The sequence below is a fragment of the Anarrhichthys ocellatus genome, unplaced genomic scaffold (assembly GCF_004355925.1).
Source record: "Anarrhichthys ocellatus isolate YVR2014 unplaced genomic scaffold, GSC_Weel_1.0 scaffold28, whole genome shotgun sequence".
In the NCBI taxonomy this organism is placed as follows: domain Eukaryota; kingdom Metazoa; phylum Chordata; class Actinopteri; order Perciformes; family Anarhichadidae; genus Anarrhichthys; species Anarrhichthys ocellatus.
The window spans coordinates 1130872-1157182 of NW_022280058.1; the positions used below are offsets into that span (position 1 = coordinate 1130872).

Sequence of the window (26311 nt, forward strand, 5' to 3'; positions counted from 1 at the left end):
TTCTGTTCATCCTGACATCTGCAGTAAATCTAACATTGGAAACAACGATGCTGAAACTTTAATGAGAGGAAGCAGATGAACACAAGAGTGTTTAGCCGCTATTTTCTTTCACAATTAAATATAGACGACCTGACTAAAAACTGACTTAAAGCCAGTGCAGTCACAGTTGGCGTTAACTACACCCACGGTGAGCGCAAACATGGGAATGTGCATATTTCATGCCTTTTTGAGCTTTAAAACCGACCTTTTTCAGGAAAGGTTTCATATTTTATTCCTTTTCAGTTTGTGTGTACTGACGATAGATGTCAGAGTCCACAGAGATGGTGTGAAAGCCAAGAAAGAACAAGGTAAAGGGAAGAAGTTCTATCTCTATTTGTCTTAAACCACCAAAGGTTACGTTAGTGGCTAATGATAGCAATGTTGTCAGTCCGTCCAATAGTCTTTGATCCTAAATATGTCGGCAACTATCGGAAGATAAATGCAACTTATGGTCCTCAGAGGTTAAAATAATAATTTTGGCGGTTCTCTGACTTCAACCAGGCACCGACATGGTCAAACTTTCATGCTAACATGATAATGCTACATGTTCCATGCTAAAGATTAGCATGTACACTAGCTACCGTTAACTGTTAGAAGACCCTGATGCTAGTATAAGCAGTTATCCTTTAGGCACAGTTTAGCCCACTGCAATGGTGAAATGAAATACTCTGATATTGACTGCAATAATCATTTTATCCCATTTTTTTATTTCATGACATGGCCAATGAATGCAAAATACCGTAAAAAAACTAATTGGTGTTTTGTATAATGAGTTCCAATTATGCTTAAAACTCTCAGGCTGAAAGTTGATTCATATTTTTTTTTACGTTTATTCTTTCATCAGAGAGTTCCTGATTTTCTAATCAATAATGTTGCTAGTTGTAAGGTTATACTTCTTTTATTTAGGAAAAGTTCTTGCACGGCTGCCTGTGTTCAGAAAAAGTTTGACATGTTATATGAAATAGAAAATAAACATGTTAATAATCCCCAAAGGCAATGAAAAAAATATATAATTTTGGCATTGCTGCCTTAACTGAGGTGTTGCATCAGCACTACTATTAAAAAAAACAATACCTCTGCAACTAATTTTCATTATCAGTCAATCTGACAATTATTGTCTTAATCAGCTCAACGTTGGGAGAGAACGCCTGTTACAATTCCCTCATGCCCTAAAGGCCACGTCCTAAAATAACTGTCCCAAATATGATAGATATGTTGTTATCACATAAGACAAAGAAAAGCAGCAAATCCTCACTCTGGACTCTAAACATAACGTGTGTTATTTCTACACTTTCTAGCATAACTTCATGAGGCCCAAACCAAGGGTGCTATCTCACATGCAGTGTCACTCACAAGTGCACACATACATTAACAAACTGTGTATCCACTGCATGTATAGACAAAACAGATAATTATGCTTTTCTCCAACTCCTCCTCCCCCTCCCACCGCCTTTCACCTTCTCTAAGACAGCAGTTGTCCTCTCCAGTTGTTGCCTGAGTGGCTCTCCTCAGCATGCAGCCACCACCAGGACTGTGTTCTTTTGCTACAGCCAGAGGGGATTCAGCCACTCCAGTCCAGTCCAGTGCTACCTGAAGTAGACGCGGCGTGTGTTTTGTTGTTTATGCCTGCGGTGAGCCAAAACCTGGGTCAAGACGTGGGACACCTGAAGGAGAGAGAAGCTTGGGGATGGGTCCACCTGAAGCCTTTTGGGTGCTGCTGCTATTTACTGTCTGGTCATGTCAGGTAAGAAAATGCCCCTGCCTCCTACTCCTAATCTCTGTGTTGGAACAACAAAAGCCCCCAAAAATTGTTTCCCAACTTAACATCAGATGTCCAGGGATAAAAACTAGTTTATATTCTTGTCCTATGAAGAGATAAAGTCCTCTCTTTTTCATCAGATGAAGTTCAGGGTAGTAATACACACTTTTGGGCAAAGCATGCCCTTGTTTGCATGAGAACTGTATTTATACCTCCCAAAAAGCACATCTTGTAAAAAAAATTCCCATTTGCTTTCACGCTATATCTTTCTGAACTGTGTCAAAATAAATGAAAGGCTGCATGCATGGACGGCATAAAAAGGCATGGATAAATACAATATTTGCTGCCAGAGGAGTTCTTGCCAGCATGTCAGAGTCTTCCTTCCACTCACTCCTAAACATCACATTATCTTGAATTCATTTTATTGGGTTTTGTGCTCGTCTTTTTCTTTTATTGTGGGTTTTGATATGCACACTTTCGGCTCATTATTGTGGCTGCTTGTTTGGGTTTCAGTTGTTCTTATCTTGCAATTTTGGTTTGTTGTTTTGCTCTATAAAAACACATTATTATCATTATTTGCAGTAGTAAATATTTCCTAGAAATGAAAAGAAAAGAGACCATAAATACCCTGAAGGCAATTCACATTGCTCGGTTGTCATGTCGGCTCTATTGTGGCCCTCCATCTCCTGACAACCGTGTTACCCCTAAGTGCTGCTGATTGAAATATTCATGTTAGTTCAGCGTATTCGCTGAAGGGCGTTTTATCTATAATCCATGTGTATCCTGGGGGTTCTTTACTCAGACAAGAAAGCCTGAGCATGGAACTGTTGATGAGAACAAAGGCACAATAAAACATTTAGTGATGGGTAGTTAAATTGTCGACATAATCGCTCCAGGCGTGAACCACAGAGCAGCCGTGTCCTTTTGTAGTTCAGCTGCAGTTACACATGCTCGTCTTGTTTTAATACCGTGAGAGGCGCTCTTACATGTCAGTTATTAACGCTAATGTTCTGCAGTGGGCCTTGGACCCTCGGCCCTCTTTAACAGCTCATACTACATATTTAACATTGTTTCATCAGCTTGATACTTTATGACACATCCATTTAGAAGAAATGCTAGTACAGTTTATAATACATTACTTCTGTTTGGTGTCTGTATCTGTAAAACACGGTTGAATACAGTGGTTGCACTCCCACTCTGAAAATCCCCAATAAGTCTATTTGGATTTCTGTTATTGGAGTTAACAGTTTGTACAGAAGAGTGGTCTCTGGGGTCTACTTGACCCCAAACATGAGTAGCTACAGGATGTACTGATTATTTCTCTGTCTTTTACTTTGACTTACTTCTTTTTAGCAGATAAAATAAATATATACATTATTTGTTCTTGCATAGCCCATATAGCATATATACAACTATTTATATATCCTTATTTGGTGTATTAACAATGCTCTATGGTCATTTCTGTGTATTGTCACCTTCATCAAATGTGCACATTTGGTTTTGATAAGGTCAGAAGAAAAGAAAAAATATGTTCGAAAGAGTTGAAAGGAGGACATTGGATGATTTTGCAGTTATTTGTTTTAAACATACAGTAGTGGTATCTGTGGGACCCTAAACAATGAGGAAGCGAAGACAATGTGACAAAACACAAAGATGCCAGATACCTCTTAGTTTCACAGGTCATTTTTGTACTCAATTTGTTTTAGGGCTCAACTAATGATTATTTTCATTATAAATGAATCTACCAGTTGGTTCATCACTTAATCATTTGGTACATGAATCATCAAAAAAATAGTGAAAACCTTCCTGAAACCTTAAATTTCATTCTCAACTAAAAAATATTTATTATCACATTAAAAAAAGAGAAAAATATCAACATCTCAACAATTGAGAGGCAGGAATCCGAGAATGGTTGACATGTGTGATTGAAAAATGACTTAAAACGTTGATCAATTATCAACATATTCAGTCATATTGTAACATATAACATATACTAAGTCAATAAATCGACTTAAAGTGTTTTCATTTATCTTATTTTTGTCAGGGCCGAAATACAAAAGAAAAAAAACCTGATTAAAATGAAACGTGAAGCTTGAAATGTGACAACATAAAGCATTCTTAAAGCAGTCAGCATGCAGACTTAAAACAGCTCCATTTGTGAAGTTGAATCTGCATTGTCATTATAAAGTTCCAGTTTGATGCATCCGTGCTTGCATTGTGTCACTTCCTGACAGAATAAAGTTAAATTTATTCATTTTTTGTAGACTAAGTGCAAATACAGCACACGAAGAAAATAAGTGTATAGTGTTTGCTGCATACATTCAGTATGTAGTGTGGAACTGGGACACCTCGGCAGCAGAGCTACTAGCTCCTTTTGATCTGCAGTCCCTTGGCGGGTCGACATACAAACAACCCATAATACTCTAGTGGCACATTGGCTGGCTGGATGTTATTTTGGGAGTTTGTTGTCTCCGTGGAAACGCTGCAGACACAGATCAAATGAATCATCATCTGAACATCTTGTACTTCATCTGAAGTTTGATTAAATTTAATGTGAAACAGCTTGATACGGAGTTTAAACTTGGGACATGTGACTGCGGGCCACACGGGGGCACTGTTGCATCAGACACACACAGATCAGGGACAGGTCAATCTAGACTAGAGCATTGTGCATGTAGACGTTTGCGTTTAATCAATGTAAAGGAAAATACGGGGGAATGGACAGAGAGGAAAAAATGTGATCACTGCGATTAAGATGTAAAGGGAACATTAGAGGACAGGGAAATATGAAGAAAGGGAGTGTGGGCAGGAAAAGGAGGAAAGAAAAGAGGATAAATGATAAGCAGGTTTTTGTTGTCCGCTTGTTCATTTCGTGGAACATTGTTCAGGAGGAGAATGTGCTCATTTGATGGAGAAGTTGAGAGAATAGGCGAGAGCATTAGTGAGAGGAAGAGATGGACGAGTGTGTCTGAGAGAGGGAGAGGAAGGGAGGGAGTGTAGAGGGAGAGGTAGAGAGTTAGTGGATAAATGAGAGAGCAGCGCTTGGCTCAGCCACAGCTTCTTACTGCCAGGGGAAGGCAGGAGTCCAGGAAACACACACACACACACACACACACACACACACACACAGATCAGTGGGACCTAACCAGCGGTGTCCAGGAGCGTCTCCTGCAGCCTGAGCCGAGCGCTGGATGTTTGGACTCGATGCGTCTTCACATGGACACATCTGGAGTGACTTGTGCTCCAGGATTTATCCTCTAACCCGTGGCAGTGCAGTAGCGAAGACTTTCAGCAGTGGGACGATCCTGGCTGTGTTTTTTGGGGGGGATTCTGTAGCTGGACACTCACGGGCGTGAACAGAAAGGTTTTACCTGTAGCATCATGTTGTGTACGCATCGTTTTTAGCATGACTGCTGTGAAGAGTTTGGACTGCGTGTGAGAACCAGCCAGAGTTTCTGTGTTTGTTTGTGTGTGTGTGTGTGTGTGGATGCGTGTGTGTCAGGATGAGTGTTCCCATGTTAAAGATTGGCGCGGTGCTCAGCACCATGGCTATGGTAACTAACTGGATGTCCCAGACTCTGCCATCGCTGGTCGGACTCAATGGGACCGTCATTTCCTCTGAGGGCACACATGAGCGGATCGTCAGCGTATGTATTCTGTATATACACACTACAGACAAACACATTGTGTGAATAATTATTTTTCCAAAACAAAACAAAAAATGCTTTTTTTGGTCACCAGAAGTTCATCTAAATATGAAGGAGTCAGTCAGTTGAACGGAAGATATTTTTGTCCACCAGCAGCTTAAGTTATCTTGTGTTCTTTCAATGTGCACTCATGCACGCATGCTTCATTCAGCTGTTTCGTACACATCAACATCCACTCTCTGGACATATAATTGCACGAGGTCTCTAATGTGGCATTCTTTGCATTGTATTAGAGAAATTGCAAAACAGCCAAGACTCTCTAGAATTATGGTGGAAATCGAGTCGGGTTTAGGGATCGACACATTCAGGAAGGTTTAGCCAACATGCAGCAGATATTTGATGTGTTTCGTTGGTGCAGAAAATAGAGCAAAGGAGGAGAAGAAACAAGAAAGAAGAGATGCTTAGAGGAACAGATTTAGAACAAAAGTGTGTTGCCAATATGAAGAATAAATAGCACTAATAAGTAAATAATCTTCTGTTTATATGAGTCATAAAGAACACATGCCCAGTATGCACCAACTGCACATACACACATAATAGGTTTGCTCTCTCTCTCTCTCTCTCTCTCTCTCTCTCTCTCTCTCTCTCTGACTTACTGGGGTGATATTTCTCCTGGGGAAGGTTGACTCACCCGTGGGACAGTCAGCAATTTGTTGCCTTAGAAACACCCTGGTGCTGGACCAATGCTCATACAGGTCTCTCTTATATATAACCCAGGTTTGTGTGTGCGTTTGTGTTTTTGTGCACGCTTGGGCTTTGCATGATTTAGCTTTCTGGCTGGAGAGGCAGCTCACAGCTGCTATGTGGTGGCACTTTGCAAGTTCAGCAAAGTGCATGCAGTCTCATGCAAGTAGACACTCAAACTCAGACACACTCAGAAACACACAAACACACACAAGAGCTGGCTGAGAACAGATAGAGATGTTAGAGGTAGTGTTCCTACTTCAGGCCACGTCAGGGGATGATAGACAGAAAATTGACTATACAGTATGTATATATAAATACACAGACAATATAGTATATACATTGTATAGTGAGGAGTATATATATATCAGTGGTTCCCAACCCTTTTTTGTGTCCTTCATGCACCACCCGTCGTGTTCAAAACAAGGTGCTATTTACCACTTATGATTATATAAAAGTGGATATTGTTGCAGTATTCTTTTCATGCAATTGAGTTTGTTTTGGTTGTTTTGGCCAAGTTCATCCATTATTTTTAGCTACTATAGTATTTCAATTGTTAATACTTTACTTTAAGCTCAATATTTCAACCATTTATCCATTACTTTTATGTATTTCAGCCATTTATCCATTACTTTCAGCAATCTATTTTAGCATGTATCCGTTACGTTTAGCTCTCTATTGTGATTATTTATCCATTACTTGAAACGGACTGTTTAGACTGCCTGCTTGCTAACTAGGTTTCATGCGCTCTCATTCGTAATACTTAGTGATCAGGTCCTTTAGCATTAAAAGGGCTGTCAAAATTGGCCAAAAATGATGTCCTTCCGAAAAAAACACACATGGGTTCAAACTATTCGAATATCTCTTTTTAACTGAATGCGACATAAAATCAGTTTGCGGCCGAGTTCTCTGCCATCGTGACAGTTGTTGTTGAATTATTCCTAACATTACATTTCATTTTTAATCAATGAAACAGTGCGACTCCTGTCATGTGGTGCATTCAGTGCAGCGGCTCAGGCCCACGTGAGAATGAAGAAGACAGCCGGGGTTGTGTTGCTTTTATTTTTCATTGAAAAAAAAAAGTTACATTTGCTTATCTTCTTGAGGTACAAGTGTTGGTTGATGACAACATGGAGACATTTAGATTTCTGTGTGCTGTTACACATTTTTGATTGTTGTACGTTGTCCTATCTCTACCACCGTCTGTTGAATTCTTGCAGGGATTTAGCTCCTTCAGCTCTCTGCACTCTCTCTCTATTTGCTCTGATCACAATCAGCTGAGCCGCCTGAGTAGATTTTTATCATTTTTCCCTTGTGTGAAATGAGCCCTTAGGTGCCGTATGTCCTCCTCTGTTTAATTACATCGAGCAGTAGGCCCAAACGATGCTTACATTCTCATCACATCCACGTCCTCCTGTTTGAAACCCCCCCCCCCGTGCCACCGTCAGCTCTATTGTAAATGGGACTTCAAGGTTACCACACCAAACCCAGCTGATTGATTTATCAGACGTTTCCCTCCCGGCCTCCTCCTCCCCCTCCCGTACCCCCTCTCGCGTCTCAATCCTCACAGCGTCCTCCTCTGTCATTATTCCTTATCAGGGTTTGTAGGGCAGCTTCTGAGACAGATTACTGTGACAGGCTGGTGCGTGTCAGGTTGAGCTCAGCCGTACCTTTACACTGTTCCTAAATGTTAACACTGCTGTTAAGTAGGTCAAACTGAAGACCTAGTTGTTTTTATAAATGAATGGGTTGTTTAGACCTCAGGGAACTATTGCTGTCACCTCAGTCCTACCTAATGAGGTCCCAAATAACCCCCCAATAAATTAAAAAAAGAAACGCGTGTCATTATATAACATTGGTAGTATTTTAGAACCATTGATAAATGTTTGTGTCTTGCTGTGTACTGCAGCCTTGAAAATCGCATCAACAAATGCACATTGTTCTCATTAAAAAAGTATTTGCACTATTCTCCCAACGAGATACCTAATTGTGAAATTTAAATACCAGTGTGTTTATAAAATTGAAATATTTTACATAGAGAACCATTCGAATTTGCGTGTTCTCAATTTTCAGAAGGTCGTTTTAAGTGGTACACTTTCAAAAACTAGATTTCAAACCTGCAATAACGGATTTGGCTACATGGAGGCAAAGTAAACAAGCTGTAAGCACAACACTGACATCCTATCACTTTTTAACTCGACATTGCAAGCTTGTCAGCTTATTAACACATTGGCATTCAACTGGAGGTGTGCCACTGGATACATTCAAGTACAATATTCACTCTCTTTTATCTCTGGTTTTGGTCTACTCCAACGCCAACTCCTGAGGGAAATATGTGACTCTTTAGCTGCTGAATGCTCCACTATATTCACCAGCTAGCCGCTAACTGTGTCTGTTTGAGTTTTGGTGCTGTGCCGGCAGCGTACAATCATTTTTTTAGAACCTTTTTTTGCTGAAGACAGCAGCCTGGTGGATCCTCCATCCACCTTACAGGTGTGGCATATCAAGGTGCTGATTAGACAGCCTGATTATTACACAGGTGTGCCTGAAATGTATATTGTTGTCTTTAAAAAAGTGATTTATCAGGGGCTGAACTGTGACTAGGGCTACAGATAAGCATTTTTTTGGTCGCCACAAGGGGAGGGAGGGGAGAGTTGTTAGGCTGGTTGGTTTTACAGCCTAATTATCAAAATGACATTGGAGATGGCTAATGGGAAATAAATTAACATTTCATTCACGGCAAACAGCTCTGGTGGACGTTACTGCAGTCAGCTCGCCAATGGCACGCTGCCTCAAACCTTGCGACATGTGTTGCGTTGTGTTGTGAGATAAAACTGCACTTTTCAGAGTGGCCTTTTATTGTGACGAGCCCAATCGCACCTTTATAATAATCGTGCTGTTTAATCAGCGTCTTGATGTGCCTCACCTGTCCGGTGGGTGGGTGATCTTGGCAGAGGGGAAGTGCTCACTAACATTTAAGATGAATAAGTATTTTGTGTGCATAGGAAAACGCTTCAACCCATAAAGCCTTGAGAGGAGACAGCACATACCAGATTTACTCATTCCATTCTTACCTTTCACAATAAAAGCCCTAGACATATAGTGTAACTGTTAACCAGAGGGAACTCAAAGGAAACTGAATGAAATAGCTTAGGCTTTACAACAATTTACTTCAGACAGACTTTCAGATGCTGCTCTCGGTCAATAGGATCCCACTGGTCCCCTGCCTGCACAAATCTATTGGAACTTTATTTTGAAAAAGTGTTGCAAACTCCCACAAATTTGCATCGCTGAAATTTTCACAAGCAAGTATTTTGCATCTTCATGTTTATTTGTCACCCCCCCCAATGTGCAAAGGAAAAGAAGAAACCATGCAGTCTGTCGATGAAATGTGTATTCAGCGTGTGAATGCAATGGTACCGCCAAGAGTAGAAGCGAAGTTGTGCATTTGTATGGACTGTGAGTAGGGTAGAAATCTTTTTTTTTTTTGGTTCAGATTTCTGGGAGCTCTGGGGAGCTGGTGACTTTTTGCCAGAGTGAACAGCAGCTCCATCTGTGGATGCAGGGGGTGGAAGCTCTCCAGCTCTGCTGCTAGCTTTCCTGGAAACAGGAATGGGGGGGGGGGGGGCGACGTAACTGCCAATTTTAGCTGCAACAAATATCTGATTTAGACACAGCTGTCTGTGATGCAGCCAAGTACGATAAAATGCAAAGTTTTTTTTTAACATGAATGGACACTGAAATCACAATATGCTTCCAGTAAAGAGCTCCTGAAATCCTGCTCAGGTAGAAATAGACAGAAACATTTTAAAGGAAAATATTCATCCACCCTTCCAACAACAGCCTGACCTGAATAACACGCTGAGATGCTGAGCAAATGTGTGTTCGAAAAAAAGCACAAGAGAAACTGCTTCAGTTATATGACTCATTTGGGTCTTTTTGAAAAACACATTTTCCCGAAAAACAGATCAACAAAAAAAACAGCAAGCACGAAAAATAGGACATGTAACCACTTCAAGGTCCTTGAATTATAGCTTTAATAGTCACTTCATCTGTGCTTCAAAGAAGCACTGCATAACTCACTGCCTTATTAACTATAATTGTTATTTCTGTTACATTGTCACGTTCATATAAAAACGCAGATCTTTTTGTAAATGATTCCTGCTCTTGCCCTCTATATACTGTACTCCTATATACTGATGCTATATGTGCCTTTTTGAGCACATACTGTACCAGAGTTGAACGCCTGAAGGGAAGCAGGTCCTGAGGGATGTGATTCAGGGCAGCATATTCCATTACACGCTTGCCAAAGTTCATGGAGCTGGTGGTGTTTGCGCATTGGTTGAAGCATACTTTAATTTAACATACAGTATGATATCTGAGTGAATTGTCTCATTTGGGTCACAGTGACTGTACGGAAATGGACACATTTTAGATTTTACAGATCAAATCAAGCTCCAATAATTTAGAGGTAGCTGGGGACAAAAATTTGATTTTGAAAAGTCACTTTTGCATAAGCTATTGATTATTTTCTCAGTTAATCAAATCCCAGATTCCATGGTGACTTCATATTCCACTTATTGTTTTAGCAGGATAAGACAGTATGAAATATCACAGGAAAATGGATTGAAGGCCATAAATGTATTGTTTACATTGTAGAATGTAAAACTGAAATGCATTTACAAAAGGGTGTGTTTTAATTCAATAGAAATAACATTAATAAAATGTGACCTTTTGACAAAAACAAAGAAACAAATAATAAACCCCTTAATTTATATTGCTTTGCTGACCTTCTCCTCTGTCGAATGCACGGCTGACATGGTCCTCCTGCAGTGACTTCATTAACGCAGAGCTGCTTTGCGTGCAGGGCTTGTACCCGGGCTCGGAGGAGGGCTGGCAGGTGTACAGCACGGCTTCAGATCCTGACGGCAGGTGTGTTTGCACGGTGGTCGCTCCGGCACGAAACCTCTGCAAACGAGACCCTCGGAGTCGACAACTACGCCTGCTGACTGAACAGGTGTGTGTGTGTGTGTGTGTGTGTGCATCTGTTTGTGTTTCCCCCTTGACTCTGAGTGCATCCCTGCATGTTTCATTGGTCAACATTGCGATGCAGCACAGAAGAAAGGCAGCATACTGGAATGAAATATTCACTGGACTGTCTCTTTGTTTTGACACTTGCAGAAACACACATGAACAGACAGGTCTCACTGACAGATGTATCCCTGATACATCAGTAGCTGTATCCTCTACAGACTCCCAGTCACTCAACATGCAAAAGAAGGGTTCAAACTGACAGATCTACATTATAAGATGCAGCTCTGTATGAGTATCTGTATGCATGAATGTTTATGAGCTCATATACATGTATGTGTGCATTTATGTGAGGATATGCATCTGGCTGCGTCAGCACATTTCTCTCAATGCATATGTGCGTCCTGAGAGGGAAATAAAAGTGATTTCTGACAGAAGCTGATGAATTATTGAACACCATCAGACCGGGCAAACATTTCACAAAGCATGCACCACTGCAGGGCTCACACAGATTAGGATATATACATCCCGTGTTCTCGCCAAAGTAAAAGGTGAACCATGGCACACTAACGATAATAACATCACGAGGGTTATTTACAGTCACTGCTGGTGTTGCACCCTGTCCTCACCTCACGCGAAAAGAGTAATAAAAAAAGATGAACACTATATCTGAAATAACTTCCCTTCCCTCCTCCCTCCCTCCTGTTGGGAAGCTTCTGTATTTATGAATCTTAATTAGCTCAGCGTGTCTCTGGAAGTGACACCTCGATCCTGCTGTGTGTGTGTGTGTGTGTGTGTGTGTGCTCCTGTAAGGGTTTACGCGTGTTTAGCTTAGATTTTTCCGCCCTGGCATGTGTTACAGTGGGAGATGTGTGTGTGGGTTTTGGGGGTTTTGTGAGTGTTTGTTTGCTTGTATATCACTTCTATATCACTATCTGGGTCATTATTATACTGGATTATCTTCTTTTCTTTTTTCATGCTTGTTTTTCTATTCAAAATGAAAAGAGATCTGAAGTATCTGTTAGCATTTCTGTGTGGTGAATGAGGAGAAGCGTGGGAGTGTTTGTTTCTTCAGAGCAGACTAGATGAGGATTTCATGTGTTAAATGGATCTAATGAAAAGCTTCTTCAAAGAGAAATATGATATGTGTGACTTTGCATCATGTTCTTGAGCCAATAATATCAAAGGGTCGGTTGAGCCCAAACACAGAATGCACGTATAACCCAAAGACACATTTCCTCACACCTCTTTTGTTTTTTATTTGTTTATCTTTTTAGTCATCTGTCCCTGAGGTTTCTGCCGCCTCCCCTTTGAAATTGAGATGGAAGGAGTTTTTTTTCTGGTAGTGCTCTCAGCAAGATATCCTCAAAATTCAGTAATAATGTGTCTTTCCAGAATCAAATTTTTTAAATGTGTGCTCCCCAGATGATGAACTCTAATGACTTTCCTTGGTGCCTTAACTTGTCTTCTTTCCTCATAAGATGTGCAACTAATATTCAAGTTCTCCACTGGAAAAGTATTTATAATGTCGGGGACCCCTTACATTTTCATCTATCTCCACCATCAGGTCAAACTTTGGTTTATGACCAAAAACCTGCAAAACCGATTTACATTCCCATCCGCCTCAGCTGTATAGTATGTATTGTATTGTAAATGTTTGCATGCTAACAGGCTTGACTAAGATGGTGAACATTTTCCTGCTAAAAATCAGCATGTCAGCATTAAACTCAAAGCTCTGCTGAACTAAAGTAAAGCCTCACAGAGCCAATAGGAAGGCTGATGACTCTAAATATTGTTGATTAGATAATTAAGTCAATATCGTCACAGTGACATAATAACCAAACTCACATCGAAGTTATTTAAATACAAAAACAGATAGTAAACAGTGTTATTACAATTAGTTATAAGATATCCAAAGACCTGTAGTGAATGCACATATCAAGAACATGCATACACACAGCATGTTAGAAATGATCTGAAACTAAAATGAAATATCTAAACTCTGAGAATAAATCTGTGCTCTGGGGATTATCTTAAATAACGGGGACAATGGGAGTTCCTAAATATAAGTAGCACACATGAAATTCCATTTTTTTTTTCTATTTCAATGGGACAGATACAACTATTTGCACGTGCGATATCATTTGCAGCTTTGGGTGGGCCTACCCTTTAAATATTCCATCAAATCAACACACAGCCATATTGAACTACAACAGGTATTTGGAAACAAATAACAGGTGGCAGTAATCAAGCAAAAGCCGACACCAATCATAAGCATTTCTGGTGATGCAGGATAATCACAATAATCACTCATCATATCAACCATGTGTGTGTGTGTGTGTGTATGCGTGTGCGTGTGTGTGTGTCAGGTTCAGAATGTGAGTCAGTCCATGGAGGTGGTAGACCTGCGGACATCCAGAGACCTGCAGTATGTCCGAGACTCTGAGCCCCTGCTGAGAGGAGTGGACGGACGTTTACACACTTACGTCGCCAACCCCCGCGCTCTGACGGCTAAGGGCCTGCAGGTAAACACACACACACACACACACAGTCAGACACCCAGACATACACAGTGTAAGACAGTCGCTGTAGGGAACACATAACCTTTGGTGTGAAAACATTGATTTCACGCATGCCAAGCTGAAGTTTCCTGCCTGCACTCCCCCTGCATCTTTCATGAAGGGGACGAAATTTGTCTTGAAGCTGTCAATTCACTGGCTTCATGTCCGCTGTGTAAAAGTGTTACACGTCCTTGAACAGAAGGTGCCAGCAACACTGCACACATTAAGACTTCGAGCTGTCCCCAAAAAAAAAAAAAAAAAAGAATCTGTCTGGAATGAAACCTCACATTTTAATATTATGATGACATTTACATAATAGTCACATGCAAAAAGCAGAGGGAGCTCATGTAAATCATACAATTTTTTTCAGTTTGGTGTCAGTGTTTTAAATTAGCAGGAGAGAAGATAAGAAGGCGGAATAAGCTGCCTTTTATTGAGGGAAATCTAAATGTGTTGTACCTCTTAAATTTGGAGTATTAATCTCATCAGTGTGTGTTTCCTGCCATGATGCCGCTGGCAGGCGTCTGTGCCAGCTACAAAAAAAAAAAAAGGCAGGAAAGTGGAAGATTATCTCTAGAGCTATAGAGAATGGAAGGCTGTGGATCTGAGGAACGAGGAGCGAATGATCCAAACAGTTAAATCAGCTGTGTCATTGCTGGTTTAATGTCTGCTATAGTGGCAGCTGAGGACTCCTAATGACACTGAACAGGGTACAGGGTAGTAAAACCCTGTAAACTGTCTTCACTTGCATGTAACTTTCCCAGTAAGCATTGATTTGGAGATGTATGTCTTCTTGGACTTGAATGTGAAAAGTGGGCTGAATTTGGGGGAAAAGTGAAAAAGTTTTGGGATATCGAGGTCACATTTAATAGCTGTTTTAACAGCATTTCAATGACTATATTTCAGCCTGTAATGAGGACATGCTTCACATTTAACTATAGTCATTTTCAACTAAATTTAGACCGTATTTAAACTAGATGTCTCGAGTTCTTTTGATGTGCAAATCGCCAATTCAGGGCTTACTGGGTCCCTGAAACATTTTTGGCCAGACATCACACAATGAGCTTAATGATGCGGTCAGACCAAAATTCACTGCCTTCGATGAGGAAGGAGGCAAACATATTCACTTCTGCACTTTAATTCACTCATAACTTACTTGTTCAGTAAGTTATGAGTGTTTATATCCTTTAATGCTGATACTAAACTCCAGTGGCGTCAAAAATAAAAAAGCCATAAATACAGTATATCTGTATGGTAAATATGAAGCTACAGCCAGCAGCCAGTTAGCTTATCTTAGCATAAAGACTGGAAACAGGGGGAAACAACTAAATCTGCCTGCTAGACTTCTAAAGCTAACTGATAAACATGTTTGTTTAATCTGTACAAATGCTGAAGTGTAAAAAAAACAATTTAGTGGGTGTTACGCATCGGACTGTTTCTTGGCCGGGAGCAGCAACTTCCTGGAGTCTCCGTTGGTTGCCCCAGAGCTGTTGAGCTAATCGCTTGATGACTTTAGCTATATTACTGTAAACAGCTAACATAACAAAGATGAATCTAAAAATTTCATTAGAAGCTCATTAATCCAACATTATCAGGGCTGGGTATCGACCAAAATACCCAAGAAGGAATGAAACACCTAAACAATACCTGCTTTTGATCCTTTTTGTTCCCAGATCTGGAAAATCACTGCCAATCACTGCACGCTCATAATGCGACGTGTGATTGGCCCAGTATCACAGCAGCTACAAACCCATACATTAATACATGTCTGTGGCGTCTGGTAATGGTATCACTTTAAGGGTACTTGTATTGGTACTAGTGTAGTCATTTTCTAAACGATACCCAGCCCTAAACATTATAGAATAATATATCAAGTATTTAAAGACATGAGATGCCATATGAACTGGACAGAGGCTCCATAAGCTGTCTACAAACAAACACATGCACAACCCCTTACTTCCCCAAATAGAGAGCATTTCTGCCTCCCCATAAATCCATTCTGGCTTTCATCTTTTGCCGAGCATCTTCTTAACAACATCACAGCGCTCTGGGGTCTGTTTTTAAGTTTTTCTGCAGTTAGCTTATGTGTGTGTGTGTGTGTGTGTGTGTGTGTGTGTGTGTGTGTGTGGGTGCGTGTGTGGGTGTGTGTGTGTACGCACGCTTGTTGCTCCTTGGGGGTTTTCACAGTCATAAGTTTTTGCCTTTACACTGAGAGGCAGAACTGGTGAATATTTATGCGATGTGCAGCTACAGTAAGTTTATCAATAACTAAACAGTATTTTTATCCCGGGGGGGGGGACGAGGGGCATGGAGAAGAGGAGGTCAAACAGAGAGAGATTAAGATGGGCTCATAGATGGAGGGCTTTAGAGACGAGAAACGAGGAGCAAATAGAGAGAAAGACATGGTTTATTGCCTATTACCATTTTCCCCTGTTGGAGGGAGGGATGAGAGGACTGAGCAAAGGGGAGTAAGAGGGGAGGTAAAGGTTAGGCAGAGAGAGGGGGAGAGATAAAAGAGTGAAACCGGAGGGGAGAGATTAGAGAGAGATTAAGATGAAGGAGGAGGACACGTGGCAGGGGAGGGATTAACGAGGTAAAGTGTTTACTATTTAACAGGCCGTGACATTTCCAGCATTTGCGAGAGATTGATTTGAATGCATATTAATGAACTTACAATTACACACAAATAATGATGCCAATACCAATCAGTCAGGATGAAGTGGCCAAATTTAAGGTCAGCCAAGTATTCACAGCATTTTCACACTATTATTTTACGACATGTAGAAATGGATGCCAAAAATAAAGCTTCAGAACAAGTATTACGGTTCTGATTTGAAGATAGCAGGGGAGGGATACGACTCATAAAGTGTTTGACTGACTGACAATTCTGTTTCCTGGATGTGTTGTTGTGTTTGTGTGCGGGGGTGTGAGATGTTCTGACGAGATGATAAGGTTTTTGTCTTCTTTTGACATTTCTTTTAATCCTTCCCTTTTTTCCATATCAAATCCTCTCTTCATACACAGGGAAATTGTTTTTGGAGGGTGAAAATAAGTCAAAGTGTCGAGACCTAAACAGAGAATCTGGGTCGCAATGCCAGCAAACTAGTAGCCCAGGCGTACTTTCCTTCATCCCCATTTTCCACCTCCTCCCGTGGGATTGTGAGGCGTTCTCGGGCCAGATGGGATATGTCGTCCCTCCAGCGTTTCCCGGGGGCGCTTTCCATTTCGCTAACTTGGCTCCTCGCTTCCCTCACTTGCGTCTCTTCCTCGCGTCAGAGCTCCTCCCAACGGGGTTGGGTGAGAGAGGTGCGAAGGAAGAGACGCGAGGATGGAGACAGCAATTACTCATGACAGCGTTTCAACTCTCTAATGAAGTAGAGGAGAAAGAAAAAGGTGTGCACACCCAAATCAATTAGATCCATTCTTTCGGTTTTCAGTGTGAAACTTAATCACAGGAAGGAAATGCTCATATGTTCTGACTATGCCATCGTGTGATAGTCCTTCAGTTTCATGTTAAAGTCTAACTTTTCACCAGCAATGTGTGTCAATCAACGTATTCCCAACATGGTGCACCAGGTGGCTACCTGTCGTCAGACATGCCTCACTGAAACACACTCCCCTCTGACATTGAAACCTGATTAAAGGAACAGTCTAATTGATTTGGGAGTGGGAACCCGTTTTGTACTTTTTAGAAATAATTAAGGGAAATTGAAAGAAAAGCAGCTGATGACTGCTGCTCCAGTACTGATTAGAGATCTATTGTATTTTCAGTGTGCGATGGATTACCAGCAATACAAAAAGACTTTATCTTTTAGCTACTTTATAGATTTCTTTTCTATTATTTGTCTATGTGACACAGTAAGTCTGATACTTTTCAGGCTCCGGCTGAAATTATAGGACAACAATAACAGTGTGGATATAAAGGGGTGTATGTCTGTATATTTCTCCTGAATGAGCCGACGTGCACTTGAAGAAGACAACAAAATGAGCTGTTGAAGAAAAAGAGCCAAAGTTGCAAGAGAACTTTTATGATTCATTCATCATTCAGATTATATAAGCAACTAATCCTTTTTTTAAATTTTATGAATAATGAATAACAGAGTCGCAGCTGGTGCTGTTATTCCTTTTTCCACAAGTAGTTTGTCTTATCTACAGTATTTTAAATCATGCAGTGACATTCATTTTAGAATAATGTTGTTGGCCACAAAGGAGCATCTTTCTCTTACTGTTTCCTGTCAGTTCAATAAACACTGCACCAGACACTTGCTTTCTGGTAAAAAAAACAAAACAAAACAAACAAACGTCCACATAGAAAAATCCTGCGTTTCCTGTGGAAGCCTCCTCACCAGATCAATTTGTGGGTCACAGGCTGCAGGATGGAGGAGCGAGGACAGGAAGCCTGATTAGCTGAATGGAAAGCACCTCGAGTGTTTTCTGTGCTCTCTTCATCCACAGGGAAGAAGTCTCACTCAGAGGGCATCCTGACCAGACACATAAACTACCTCGGATGGCTGTGAAGGAGCGGTGCCTTTACTCCGAGCTGCCTCAGCCAAAAAGACAGAGTTGCATTAGTGCGGACAAATCCATCTTCCCTTCTAACTTATTTCCCCCTCTTGTCTTTAATGCGCCCACAGGAGTTAAAGGGCCAGATGTCTCAGCTACGACCCCTTCTGTCAGTGGTGGAGCAGTACAGATTGGACATGCAGACGCTGGCCACCCTGCGGCTGGAGCTCCTCAACCTGTCCATCATCCTGACAGCCATTCAGGAAGAGGTCGGAGCGTACGACTACGAGGAGCTCCAGCAGAGGGTTTTACTGCTGGAGACGAGGCTACACAGCTGCATGAACAAACTTGGTACGGAACAGTAATACTCTGATTAAAAAGTTGTACTCACGCTGCCTTCCAATTAGGTCATGAGGTTGAATAGGAGAGTACATGAAATGTCTGGTATTTAAGGGGTTTAACGCCACAGATTATATAGAACATGTATGAAAAAGTCTCCCTGTTGATGTCACCGGGGTTAGTTAATGAAAAACTATGTGGACTCTTTTTGGTACGGAAACACATTTCTTTAACAGTAAATCTTTTTGGCACAAACCTATTTTACTTGAATAGACTTCATTAAGTTTTGGTAAATCAAACGGAGATTATAAACAAGCAGGCCAGGTGACCTTAACACGCAGAATCACTCACTCCAATCCAGAAAATATGAGCACGCATTGTTACTTCCCTTCCATAATCTTCACTATATATGCAAATATAAAACTCGCTATATTTTGAACGTTTCATTTCAGATTTGACGTGTTCTGTCCATCCTTTGTTAACAGGTTGTGGTCGTCTGACTGCAGTTAGTACCCCAATCACCGTGAGAGCCTCGGGGTCCCGCTTTGGCTCCTGGATGACTGACGCAATGATTCCCAGCTCCGACAGCAGGGTAGGTGTACAGTGTGTGTGTGTGTGTGTGCGTGTGTGTACGTGACAAGTGAAGCAGGTGTTGTAAATGTGGTCATAAGGTAGTTAAGCGCTATATTTTTCTTAATGCATTTTTCTGCCTTTCTGCCTCCTCTCCAACATGACTCCAGAGTCCACTTTGTCTTCACTCGCTACAAGCTTCACCCATTTCCTACACACACACAGGCACACACACTCGGGCGCATATTAAGCTAGTTGTCAAGGAGACTGTCTCCCAGTTGCCAGGTGTGATTTATATCGCCATGGTGACCCTTGCCTGTTCCCTATTAGAGCTTCTCCCTGGTGACGACAAGGAGCCGCACAGAGCAGCAGTAGCCCAGTTATTGCCTTCTACCAGTTTGACAGTCACAGTTATGGGTTGGGGCTCTTTCCTGGTCCCAGTGTCTGTTTGCATATTTGTCCAAAGAATAGGAAGCTTTTCTTCTCTCTGTGAGTTAATGTTGTGTACTAGACACATCCAGTAAATGGTCGTTCTGGATTTGTATCATAAACAAGATAGGGAAGCTAAAAAGCTGTAATCTGCTGAAATCATTTTTATCATTTAAAGGAACTATGTGGCGTTCTCTTGTAAATAAACTTATGTTTACATTTAGTTGAATGCATAGTGTGTTTCCTTGCGGCCTAACTTCCTCTATCAATTGTATAAAGGAGAACTGGATACCGCTTTGGAAGATGGAGCCCCGTTCATTCTTACGAAAGCTGTGAATACACTGTCTCTGCAATGAACTTTTTGCAGCAATTTTTCTCTGTCAAGAAGTATAAACACAAATCCAAACAATATTTGTTGTGAATAATTCTAACATGCAGGTGACTTTGTCAGCCTTTGATATTTCATAAGGTCGTGATTGTAATGCTGCGTTCACACTACGAGCGACGCAGCAACGACTGCAAGTCGTTTTCAAGGGAAGCCAGTGACATTAAGCTACAAAGTGAGGAATGTTTTTATTTCTTATTATATTTTGTTTGACAAAAAAAAGAAATCATATAAATCTATCAGTGAATTTCCACGCAGGACAACCTGTATCTTCTCAATTAAAGCTGTTTGGAAACTAGTGACACACACACACGCACACACACACACACACCGTAAGTCATCCTCATCCATCCTTTGGTATCCATGACTACAGTGTCTGCACAGGGTCCCAGTTTGGCATTTATGAATACTTCATTAGCTCATCAGTGTGTGACTGTGTGCACACATTGTACTTCACACACACACACACGCACGCATGCACTCACACCTGTCGCTGTCTTTGAGAACAGCTGCTGAGGTGTGGATATCCCCTGATCTCTCAAGATGCCTCTGCTGAAAGTGTGACAGGAAGAGAGAGGATGAGAGACACACAGCAAAGAACAGAGAGAGAGAGAGAGAGAGAGAGAGAGAGAGAGAGAGAGAGAGAGAATGGGGCCTTTTGGTGAAGAGGTGGGAAGCAGGAACGGGAGACGGGGAAATGAAAGAGTGGGTGGACAGAAAGAGGAAGAAACAAAGAGAGTATAGGGGGGAAGCGGGAGAAGTTTGATCAAACGAGCAGCAGTCGGGACAGACAGGCAGGCAGGATGGTTTGAAAGAAGCATGGGAGGCGATGACAAAGAAAAACAACAGAGAGCGAGAGGGGAAAAGACTTTAAGACATATTGCAGTAAACATTAAAGATAGTTTTTTTTGTTGTTGTAATCCTTCTTCTTCATACTAACCGTGAAGCGATCCCTTATAGTGTAACTCCACTGTAAGAAATAAGGGACACTATCTGCAGTCCTGTTTAAAAGTGGTGACAAAAGTTCAACTGAAGATGACATGATGCTTTATCAGTCTGAATTAGACAAATCAAGTATCACAATGCCACATGTAAGGATTAGAAATTGTTCATCTTATCATTTTTAGTTTAACATGTGTTTTTTAAAATTTCCATTCAGTTTGCGTGTCGCACTGCAAGTCTCTGTGACCCACATAGACGCATGACTTCAGCGTTACTAAATAATCTAGTAGGATTAACATTTGCATATGACTAGCTAACGAAGTAAGTTGCAATTGTTTGCTGTAGTAGATGCACAATTTTAGCAAGATTTCAAAAGCCCAAACTACTGTTAAACCCAAAAGTATAACGCAAACCAGACCAGAACTAAAGGGGAACAATGTGTAATGCTTTTCTTTGTTCTGGATCAGCTGAACTGAACTACAGGTGTCAAAGTGACCTAAGGTAGCAGAAAACATAGCACAGGCAGTGATACCAACCTGATTTGTTTGACGAGCTGAACTTAACACTAGATATGAGCACAGAACGAGAGCTGTGGATTTTTCTGTTTACCTTTTACAGTGTAGTTTCACCACGACGAGATCGCTTCACGGCATGCAAGTATTGTATGAGGACAGACTAAATCTATCCTCTAGGCGAGTATGGGAGCAGGCCAACTGGGAAGGAGTAAAAAGAAAACGGTGCAACAATCTGTAAAAACTAAGGTGTGAATTCAACAAAAATAAAGAAAACTCCCTGCTCACTTTCTAGAACGCGCCGTTCGTTGTATAATCGGTGTCTGGGGCTTGTTTATGTAGAGCATGTGGTGCATTCAAATGGGAGACGATTACAGCCGCCAGAAAACAAAGGGACTCCAGATCCTTTGGAACACAGTTTTAAAGGGAATTAAAACAGAGAAAGCGTCATGAAATTAGCTGGTGAAGCTGGTGGTATTTAGAGGAGAGAGTGCTGGTGGTAGAGAGAGAGAGCAATCAGTCTGTTTCATTGTCATTGCAAACCTCAACCCAAGTCTCATTTAAACACTGTTGTTGAAGGCCCTCAGAATCACTGCAATCAGTTGCTTTTGTCTGAATGATTTCTAATTCAATATGAATTTTAAATAGTGCAACTACAAATTAGCTCTAATTTTGAAAATGGTGCTGCCACTGCAGGAGAGATTTTCTTTTCTTTGACCCACAACAAAAACGGGTCCTTTTCATCCGGTCCATCTCTTCTGCCCTCGACTTTTCTGTTTGCAGAGAGAATAACAAGCATCTTTTTCACCAACAATACTCCCTCTCGCCAGCACTTTCTGCTCTTTTCTTTCATCTATTTCACCTCTCGTCCCTCTTTGGGTAATTAATCCTCTATGCTGGCGATGCGCAATCTCCCCCCCCCCCCCTTCATCCTCTCTCTTTGTTCCTCCAGCTGTGTAGCTAGCCATTGTTAGCTAATTAATGTTAACTCCGTGTGGGCTGAAAACGGTCTCCGACTGACTCGACAGATATGGACTTGATGGCTACACACATGATATCACGCTGAAAGACTGAGGTTAAAGCTGCACGGCCCAATAAAAACTCAGCATCCTCAGCAGTTGATGGTTCATGCAGAAATAAAAGAAATCTTGTATTATAATGCAGTAATGATAAGGATGTAACATAACTCTGTTTGGATGCTCATTATAGTAAAACATAACCTACTTGTTGGAGCAACACAGATTTATGCTTTGATCTCCATATTTTCCTTTTTACAAGAGTAAAATCCTGAGTGTTTGACAAACATAACACTATCTTGTGTAACAGGTTTGGCTGGGGTTGCTGAATTTTCACAAATACAATAAAGAGCAAGACAGAGCCGCTAATATTACCCTAAAATCTCAGATTTAGCTGCAGGTTAGGTTACTTCCGGGTATGCCAGCTTACATTAGACACTTTTGCTTGTATTTTTTGGTTTTTAAAAAACTATTTAAAAACCACAACCCTCTAAACTCATCGAATATCACTCTCACTGCAGCCCCATGCACACCTCTTTAGTATGTGGAGAAATCAAAAGCCCGACAGACCTGCGGTGCCGTGTCACGGTTGCTAAGCTATGATTAGACAACCGCTGTTGGGTCAGTTAAATGGTTTTCTGTCACTGATTTCATTGGCTTAAGGTGGGCCGTCTGAGTACCAGCCAAAAGCCAAACACCATGTCATTATGTAATCAAGTTGCTGGGGAGCATGGCAGGTGACCATTACGGATCTCTGTAAATTAAACAGAATTGTTAGTTTAGCATCCCGCATACAGAGTTAAGATCAGAGGTAAACCTTCTCCTTCTTCCTCCATCAGGTGTGGTCGATGGACGGCTACTATAAGGGCAGGCGTGTGCTGGAGTACAGAACCATGGGGGACTTCACAAAGGGGCAGAACTTCGTGCAGCATCTGTTGCCCCATCCCTGGGCAGGAACCGGCCACGTGGTCTACAACGGGTCGCTCTACTACAACAAACACCAGAGCAACATCCTGGTAGGAGACTGGCTGGAATGGAAACCCAGGAGAAGTAACAGTTTGAAAGATGGCCAGAGTGAGAGATGCATGCTTCTTGTCTTTCCAGATTCAGTACCATTTCCGCTCTCGCAGCGTGTTGCTGCAGCGCAGCCTGAGTGGAGCCGGATACAACAACACCTTCCCCTACAGCTGGGGAGGATCCTCTGACATCGACCTCATGGCTGATGAGATGGGACTCTGGGCCGTCTACACCTCCATCCCAAACGCTGGAAACATTATGGTACAGTCTCTTGTGATAACTAAACATAATAATCAGCAAAAAACATGGAGATAATATTTTCACTCTATATTAAAAAAGAGACATTTAATGTTAACTGACCAGCTAAATCTAAACCCACTGGTGTGTTTGTTCAAGTCTGGACTTACTGCTGTCAGCAGGGTTGCTTTACCTTCTAAAAGTCGTACACTCCCACGGTTTTTAAAAGTCCATTAAAACAGCTGAGGCAGATTGCTGCGTTGAATAATGTAATTTATCATAATGAACACCAGGTGCATTGTAGTTTTACATAACATGATTTTAATAAACTGTAAACGCCTAGTTTTCTCTTTCTCTTATTACAAGCCTGTGTGTTTACCTAGGGGACAAGAAGGGTGTGTGTTTGTGTGTGTGTGTGTGTGTGTGTGTGTGTGTGTTTTACTGGTCTTGTGTGGACATAAGGCTGATTACACAATCACATTGTGGGGACTCGCCTTCCTGTTGGGGACAAAGTGGGGAAAAAATACAATAATGTAAAGCATTACATTTTAGGGTGAAGATTCGGCTTTTAAGGTTCGAGTAAAAGAAAACACCATCAATAGACATTGAAGTCACGTGTACATCATGATTTATTCACAAAGCTTTTTTGCATTTATTGATACACCAACTTTTCCACCTCAGCCAAATGTAAAAGCTTTTTTTCAACGTTTCCACTCAGGGATTTTTTTAAATTTGCATATTCCAAATGTGCAGGAAAAACATGTGGATGGAAACACACTTACAGCTTCATAACTAGGCACAGCAGGTCTGGCAAGCTTTGCGAGCCTGATTACATAAACATTGATGATAATAAACATTTCTTTTGTCATTTCTGCACTGCGTTTGCTTGTTGCTTACCAGCTGGCATATGTGCCGATACAGATATATCTACAGTCAGCCAATATGGGCAGATTTATTGGCCTTGTTGATATTTTAAAAAGATTGTACATACTGTAAGTACACCATGTGATTAAGTGCAAAAGTCTTCTTCTCATTCAATTCAACAAACGTGGTATTGTAAAAACAGGAAATTTGAAGATTGTTGTCTTACACAACAGCAGCTTACCTCTTCAATCAGCTTTTGATTGGATTTTTTAAAACCATGTGAACTGTTTTATGATCTTGCGATCTCTGTGACCGACAGTCGCTCTCTGTTTGCAGGTGAGTCGTCTGGACTCTCGCTCGCTGGAAGTCCTCCGGAGCTGGGACACAGGGTTTCCTAAGCGCAGCGCAGGGGAGGCCTTCATGATCTGCGGCACCCTCTATGTCACCAACTCCCACCTGGCCGGGGCCAAAGTACACTTCGCCTACCACACCAACTCCTCCACGTACGAGTACACCGACATCCCCTTCCACAACCAGTACTCCCACATCAGCATGATGGACTACAACCCCAGAGAGAGAGCGCTGTACACCTGGAACAACGGACACCAGGTGCTCTACAACGTCACACTGTTTCACGTCATCAGGAGTGATGGATAGATCAACGCATAGTAAATGTTTTAAAGAAAAGAGAGGGAGTTATTGTAGAGACGGAGGCAATGGGTCATTACAGGATACTGCAACTTACAACGCACAAATGCACACACACACACACACACACACTCACACACTCAATGGCCATTCACGTCAACAGGAAAATGAATGCTTTCTGAGTTTGAATTTGAATGACTTGAAGACTGCGACAGCTCACTGAGCTAATAACTAAACACAAAACTCAGTTGTGGAACACACGTCTAAAGGTCACAGTCAAGAGTATTCATCACAATGAAGAGGAAAATTAACCGCTTCTGCTCCAGAAACGCTGATGGAAAGAAATCAGACAGTTCACGCTCATCCATATTCTGTTGCGTTTCATTCCACTTGTGTCTCAAGAATTGATTTTGGAAGTTGAGGTCGTATCATCCCAAAAAAAAAAAAAAAAAAAAATGCATCTCGTGACCTGAATTTTAACTCGCTTCAAACCTCGAGTTCCGACGAAGGACCTGATGGAGATATTCTGGGTTTGTGATGTGATCGTGGACGTGTTCAGTCAGCATGGTTGTTCATTCAATAAACATTACTGTAAAACTTTGTCTAGACTGTCTTCTCTGTTTCGGAGCAGAGAGGGTGGAGAGGGGAGGTTTTTAACTTGTTTTTAATATTTCATTTGTCCTGGTAGAAAACAGGTTTGATTCTCTTTTACAACCTTTTAACAATGGCTCAAATAGAGACCATGACACCGAAACTCACTCTCTCTCTCTCTCTCTCTCTCGCTCTCGCTCTCGCTCTTCCTCTACTCTGCCATCTGGACTCAATCAGCTCAGGTGTTCTCCTTTGACTGTCAGGGTCTTGAGAGGTGAGAGAAAACAACAAAACAAAGGGAAAGGAAATGCCAACAGAGGGCGCGTATAACACCAAAACACTATCCAATCCCTGGGCAGGGGGATTTACAATACACCTTTAAAATAGCCACAGTTGCTGCAGTCAATGATGTTCCAGTCTTTTCTTTAGTCTGTGGCGTTCACCAAACACAGGGGACTTTTGTTACTTGACTTTAAG

At 41.4% G+C, this 26311-nt stretch overlaps 1 protein-coding gene across 1 annotated transcript; it reads left to right on the forward strand.

The window, feature by feature from the left end:
- Window positions 1-4672: 4672 nt before the first annotated feature.
- Window positions 4673-25845, forward strand: LOC116392078 (noelin-2). The gene is made up of 8 exons (XM_031863227.1): window positions 4673-5445; window positions 11057-11206; window positions 13590-13745; window positions 18416-18635; window positions 19109-19215; window positions 23317-23493; window positions 23582-23755; window positions 24932-25845. Exons 1-8 carry the CDS (start codon window positions 5302-5304, stop codon window positions 25250-25252), a joined length of 1449 nt encoding a protein of 482 aa, XP_031719087.1. The 5' UTR covers window positions 4673-5301; the 3' UTR covers window positions 25253-25845.
- Window positions 25846-26311: the final 466 nt, after the last annotated feature.

Bases quoted from the DNA above. Each gene is read 5' to 3' on its own strand.
- LOC116392078 (XM_031863227.1), top strand. From the start codon at position 5,302: ATGAGTGTTCCCATGTTAAAGATTGGCGCGGTGCTCAGCACCATGGCT. The intron at 18,636-19,108 runs GTACGGAACAGT...CTTTGTTAACAG, and splicing joins CAGCTGCATGAACAAACTTG to GTTGTGGTCGTCTGACTGCA. The intron at 23,756-24,931 runs GTACAGTCTCTT...CTCTGTTTGCAG, and splicing joins CAAACGCTGGAAACATTATG to GTGAGTCGTCTGGACTCTCG.